Source organism: Dermacentor silvarum, chromosome 5, assembly GCF_013339745.2.
Source record: "Dermacentor silvarum isolate Dsil-2018 chromosome 5, BIME_Dsil_1.4, whole genome shotgun sequence".
NCBI classification, from domain to species: Eukaryota; Metazoa; Arthropoda; class Arachnida; order Ixodida; family Ixodidae; genus Dermacentor; species Dermacentor silvarum.
The window spans coordinates 12,947,389-12,953,069 of record NC_051158.1 but is presented as its reverse complement, the minus strand read 5'-3'; the positions used below and the strand labels follow the sequence as shown (position 1 = coordinate 12,953,069).

Here is a 5,681-nt window from a genome sequence, read left to right as displayed (position 1 = left end):
AGGTGCCCACTATTGTTTCAGACAGTTGCCCTAGTTTTCCCCCTTCCAATAACAGCTTCATTGTTCTCCTCCCTCGAGACTGGTTTGTGCCATACTTTCTTAATTCTTTCTTTCCGTTATTATATACTTACTCTAAATTTGTTTCCCATTAGATTAAAAACGACCTTTTCTCAGCTTCTGTTTCAGTCCTTTCCTACACGAATGTTTTCTAATTTTGGTGTTTTTGCTAAGTGATTGTTTGCCCATTTTTCGTAGTAGGTAGGTGCCATTCATACGAGGAGCTATGACTGCTACGACCGTGCTGGAACAAAAGCGGCAACAATTTGGGAGACGATAGCGGACGAAGAAGACGACGAAACAACGCCCGAGGCTGACCCCGTATTTGTCGGTTCGCTCCCTTCAGACGTTTTAGCTTTGCCTCTCGGATATGGCTGACAAAGGCAGCCGTAAGACGGTGAGTGTTCGGCTTGACGTTTCGGGCCAACGGCCAAAAATGGCATGCTGTCGGTCAGTGTAGTGCGCAGAATTGGCGAGACGATGCCCTGCTGCGTGACCGTATAGGATGAGACATCAGCGGGCGCACACCTGGCTAAAGACCAGTTCTGGTGATGCAGAGACTGTGGCGTTGTCCTGCTGCTGCGCGCGAAGTCGCAGGCTCGACTGCCGGGTCGCCGTAGCCACATTTCGGCCATTGACGTGACAGTGCAGATTTCGCCACTTTTGCCAATTTCGCCTCTTTTGCACTTGTCGCCATTTCGTTATAGTGCACATTTCGCCACTTTTGCACTTTTAGCCATTTCGTTATAGTGGACATTTCGCCACTTTTCCACTTTTAGCCAATTCTTTATAGTGCATATTTCGCACTTTTGTACATTTCACCATTTCGTTATAGCGGAGATTTGGACACTTTTGCACTTTTCGCCATTTCGTTATAGTGCGCATTTCGCGTCCGCAAACTATATCGAGCAGGGCCGGTTAGAGCAATTGCCTACAAAAGAGCACTGCGCGAAATTCTGCCCGAGGCGCATATTTATGCGTCAGCCGAGAGATCGTCAGAGTACTGTGAGTTTTTCATCGAAAGAACAAAACGTTTTGTGTTATTTGGTGGCCCGTTTAGGGCAAGAAAAACATAAAAACAAAACAAAAAGCAACTCTATTATTTGACTATAGGTACTGCTACCCGATACGGCTAAAATATCACATTGCTTGGGTGCGAGCAGGTAATCCCATCAGTGTTTCCTAAGTAGTCTTGTAAAAAAAATTGCCATGTAGGTATCGTCGTCAAGCACACCGGCATTGTATAAACGTGCCAATTGGCTCTACTTTCTCTAGGCGTTGTCTCCCAGGATGCCTAGCGGTCCCCGCACCTATCAGAACAGGGCGCACAAGTTGGCCACCCTGTTCGTGATGACGGCCGGAAGCGCCAATGCCACCCAGTTCTCCACGATGTTTATCGTCTACGGAGGAGGTGAGCCCACCTTGATAAGTATTTTGCAGGACACCGCGCCGTAATTAAATTCTGGGACTCTACGGGCCAGAACCGCGATCTGACTATAGGGCCTACGCTGATTTGGGGGACGCCGGATTAATTTTGACCACATAGGGTTCTTTAATGTGCTGCTAGCTAGATAGAAAAAGTTGGCAGTCACTTAAGTATCTTTACTTGTCTTAAGTTATCACCTTAAATTATTACTCCACCTTAATCCACCTTGCTCTAATTTGTACCAACCTTAGTAGACCTAAAGCTACTTTTGCCCACCTTAATACACTTCAATCTAGCTTAATCCACCTTTTCTCTAATTTGTACTAACCTTAATTGACTTTAATTCAAATCCACCTTAATACAACTCAATCCACTTTAATCCACCTTGCTGTAATTTGTACCGATCTTATTCCACCTGAATCTACTTTAATCTACCTTAACCCAATTTTGGAAGTGGGCCAGGTCGGTTGGGTGTGGGCCACGGCGTACGTCCGACGCCGTGGCTGTTCACCGTGAGATTTCGCAGTGCGAGCTAGCCGCAGCAGGTCCAGCGCCAGGAACGTGACGTCATCACTTGGTCACGTGACTTTTCTTGCCATCCGATGTTAACGGCGGACGCTCGCCGTATTTTTCGCTTCGTGGGGCATACAAGGCCTTCGCCTTACTAAGAGAGCTACATTTAGCCCTCATCGAAGTGCGACCGCCGCGGCCAAGATTGAATCCGCGAACCTCGAGCCGAATAGGGGAGGTATTCTGCAAGAGTACACCCAGTGGACATGTCCATTTCGGTCTGCTGTTGAAGCCACTCAGCACTTCAGTAGCAGACGAAATGGACGTGTCCATTAGGTGGACTCTTGCAGAATACCTCCCCAGCGCAACACCATAGCCAAATGTGGGCTTAAGTGAAATGTGTTTGGCACAGTTAAGCACTATGCTGTCAGCAAAGAAATTATAGCCAGTATCGCGGCGATCAGTCAGCAGGAGCGTTCGATCTTCACGCAGCGCCGTTCCTGCTGGCGTACCTGGCGTTCCTCGGTTGCGTGGCGTTCCCCGTCCTTCGCCTGGAAAGCAGCCTGGTGCAGTTCGCCGGAGACGGGAACAGGGGCATCTTCAGCACAGTTCCGTTTTTCATAGGTGAGCAAAGTTTGCAGCTGAGCAAGTATAGGCTGGCGCCAAGTTGCACATTATTATAGTTTGAAACTGATTGTTAGTTGTTATAACATTCACCCACTTTTGTATCTCCGATTTAGCCCATTTTTGGGCCGGAACGACGTTTTTAACACCCCTTGTGCTGAGCTAAGTGGGAAGCACATTTCCCCGCTTTGTTTTATTCGGGAAAATTTCCGCACGGCATATGAGGTACTACAACATGACAAAAAAGGGCGTTAAATAAATGCATTCTGTTTTGTGTGACGCAGCTATACTGCAGCAATGAGTTAGCGTATTTTCTGTCCGTTATTTAACGGGTCTAATTATCTAGAACGTGTGGCTTTAAATTGGCCTCCTTGAGCACCTTTGCCAAATATCCCGACTACCAGGGAACTTGCTGGCTCTTGCTTCTTGTTGGGAATATTAGAGCGAAAGCTCTAATACGCCATATCTCGCAAGGTCATTCATCGCGTCGCAATGACCTTGAGCCGCCGGGGCGCGAGCCGCCGGAGTGCAAGTGTGGCAGGTGTGACGTCACGCCACGTGATCCGCTGCGAGAGGCGTCGCAGCTGCGCTCACTTGGAGCCTCGCCACTGCAGTACCACGTGACTAGGCGAGGGTTTAACGGCTGCTTCACCGGCGCGTGGTCGCTCAGTCTCGCCATGAATGGCGTGCCGGCTGGGCCGTCTGTGCGTGCTCTTCAGCGCAAGCGAGAGGCTGAATCCAATCACCCAGTAGATATAGCTAGACGGCAGGCTGCGAAATCTCAAGCAAAGGCAAAGTTGGCTGCTGAAACACCGGAGCAAAGGGAGGTCAGATTAGCACGTTATAGAGAAGCTTACCAAGCGCGGAAGCATGTATTAATGAACCAATGTGTGCCTAGTCTTTGCAAAACCAAGCCAAAGTGACCTTTCGCTCGTGATAACTAGGTTTACAAGAGTTAAACCTCTTTCTGTTTTTTGATCGGTTTTATCAAGAAACAGTTTATTTTCACCGTGCGTCATCAGCTTTCACGGCACCTGAATCCGCTGTCACCACTGTCGTCTGTTCGGAGTTTTGGATAGCAATATAAAACCAGCTTCCGAACTCAATAAGCGCCTGTAAACAGTGCATGTACACTGAACATGCTGCAGGTTTGGGCTACTCGATGACCACGTATGCACTCGCGCATGCGGTTGCCGACACTGTGCCGCTGTCGGACGCCCTGGCGCTGCTCCTGTCTTGGACCAAGTCGTTCGACTGGCATCACGACTGCCCCGGGGGCTGGATGACGCGCAACTTGACTTGCCACGCCATCCGACGCGGCTCGGTAGGTGCCCGTAAACGTTTGTTATAATTGTTTGTTAAGCCTCTCTGTTTAAAATTTTTGAATTAAGGGAAAATTTGCCCGTACATCTTAATGATAAAAGTCAGGGAGAAATTAAAAAAAAATTCTGACTGGAGCATGTTTTTTTTTGCAATGAATTGTAGGCTTTTCTCGTGAACTGTCAAAAAATCACTGTGTTGTGCGTAGCACGGCATTCTTCAGACTTCTCAATTCGTAGCTAAAAGGGCATGATACACGGCCACAGATAATTTGAAGACACATTATTGTGGCCATGCAAGGCAGATTATACGCATTAGGTAGCAGGCTCCAACGATACAGCGCTGACGTTTAACCCCAGCGTGATGCGAAGCATAGACATTTGTAAAATTTCAGGAAGAGCCATACTTATCTGCGTTACAAAGCCTGGACCGGACTGGAAAAATTTTATTTAGGTCCTAAAAATAATGTAATTACCATTGCTGACACATTTGTGAAAATAATCTATTCTTTTTTCTCGATGTCAAATCTTTCCTGCAAGACAATACGATTCCTGCAGGAATATTTGGCCCGGAAGGGGTTAAAACTCCACAACAATGACTGGTGTCGCATGTGTTGCAAACATCGCAAAATATGACGCACATGAAGACGTACGCAAGACAAGAGGGCGAGTACCGTGTGCATCGTTCTTCTTTTGTATCCACTGTATGATTTCTCACAGCGCTGCGTCTTTTCGCTAATTCCATCGCAATTCGATCTATCGCAGTAACATGATGTGCCAAGGCATGATTGGCCGAGTCATTACATTCGATCACTGTGACATAACTTGGGGGCGAGACTGGGAAAGTTAAGGACTCTCTTCGTTTCTGCCAATCTCGCTCTTTAAGCAATTATGTCCTCCGTTACTGACGTAGCAGCGTGCGAAGGCACTTGCATTTGCCGCGCGCTGTTATGGGTAAACCATGAAATCCCATCGGATTGCCCTAGTTTTCACTCTTCCGAATTCTGCCGCTAAGCACGAGACCGCGGGCTCGCTTGGCGACCGCGGCGGCCACATTCAGACGTGACCAGAATGCGAAAGCGCTCGTAACGCAGGAACGACGGTGATTGAATGAAGTCGATGGAACGAGAAAGGGTGCTATGATGAAGACGGCTCGACGACAATGAGAGGGCGATTCCGAAACGATGACGACGGTATAACGAGGACAGCGTAACGACGGCGGCTTGAGGTCGATGGGATGACGACGGTGGTATAGCAAACTGAGGCATGAGAGCACCTTCCGACGACCGCGCAATGAGTAGATAGATAGGTATATATATATATATATATATATCCAGAAGTAGACAAAGAATGCTAATCGCATTAAACGTGTGGCAGGGCCCCTTTAAAGGAATTAGACAACTATCAGTCTTGCAACGTTGCCTAGGTTTGTTAAATACTATATACCACTGATTTAGAACCCATTTAGCCGGAGTGAAATTTCGTTGCTGGTTACGTTTAGGAAGTGTTTTTGTAAAGCTCACTGAATAGCTGCCCATTTCCGACGTCTCGTGCAGTTTACCCAGATTCCCTGCAAGTTGGCTAGAGAGCGTCTGACGCAGATATACCGCCGAGAACAGCTCACAGAGGGCGTTCCGCTGGTCGACAAAGATGGCGTGAAACTTGTGCCGACATCGCCCTACGAGCAGTGGACCGAGGCGTGCATCCCCGACTTGGCAGACACGGCGCCGCCGTACGATTTGTGA

At 48.1% G+C, this 5,681-nt stretch overlaps 1 protein-coding gene across 1 annotated transcript; it reads left to right on the top strand.

Annotated features, from left to right (window-relative positions):
• The first annotated feature begins 427 nt into the window (after nucleotides 1-427).
• Nucleotides 428-5,681, top strand: LOC119452758 (creatine transporter-like). Its single transcript, XM_037714708.2, has 5 exons — nucleotides 428-454; nucleotides 1,333-1,468; nucleotides 2,486-2,617; nucleotides 3,766-3,941; nucleotides 5,493-5,681. The coding sequence occupies exons 1-5, from the start codon at nucleotides 428-430 to the stop codon at nucleotides 5,679-5,681; spliced, it is 660 nt and encodes a 219-aa protein (XP_037570636.2).

Coding starts and splice junctions, on each gene's coding strand:
- LOC119452758 (XM_037714708.2), top strand. CDS start 428: ATGGCTGACAAAGGCAGCCGTAAGACG. Junction 455..1,332: donor ACAAAGGCAGCCGTAAGACG/GTGAGTGTTCGG, acceptor TACTTTCTCTAG/GCGTTGTCTCCCAGGATGCC. Junction 3,942..5,492: donor ACGCCATCCGACGCGGCTCG/GTAGGTGCCCGT, acceptor CGTCTCGTGCAG/TTTACCCAGATTCCCTGCAA.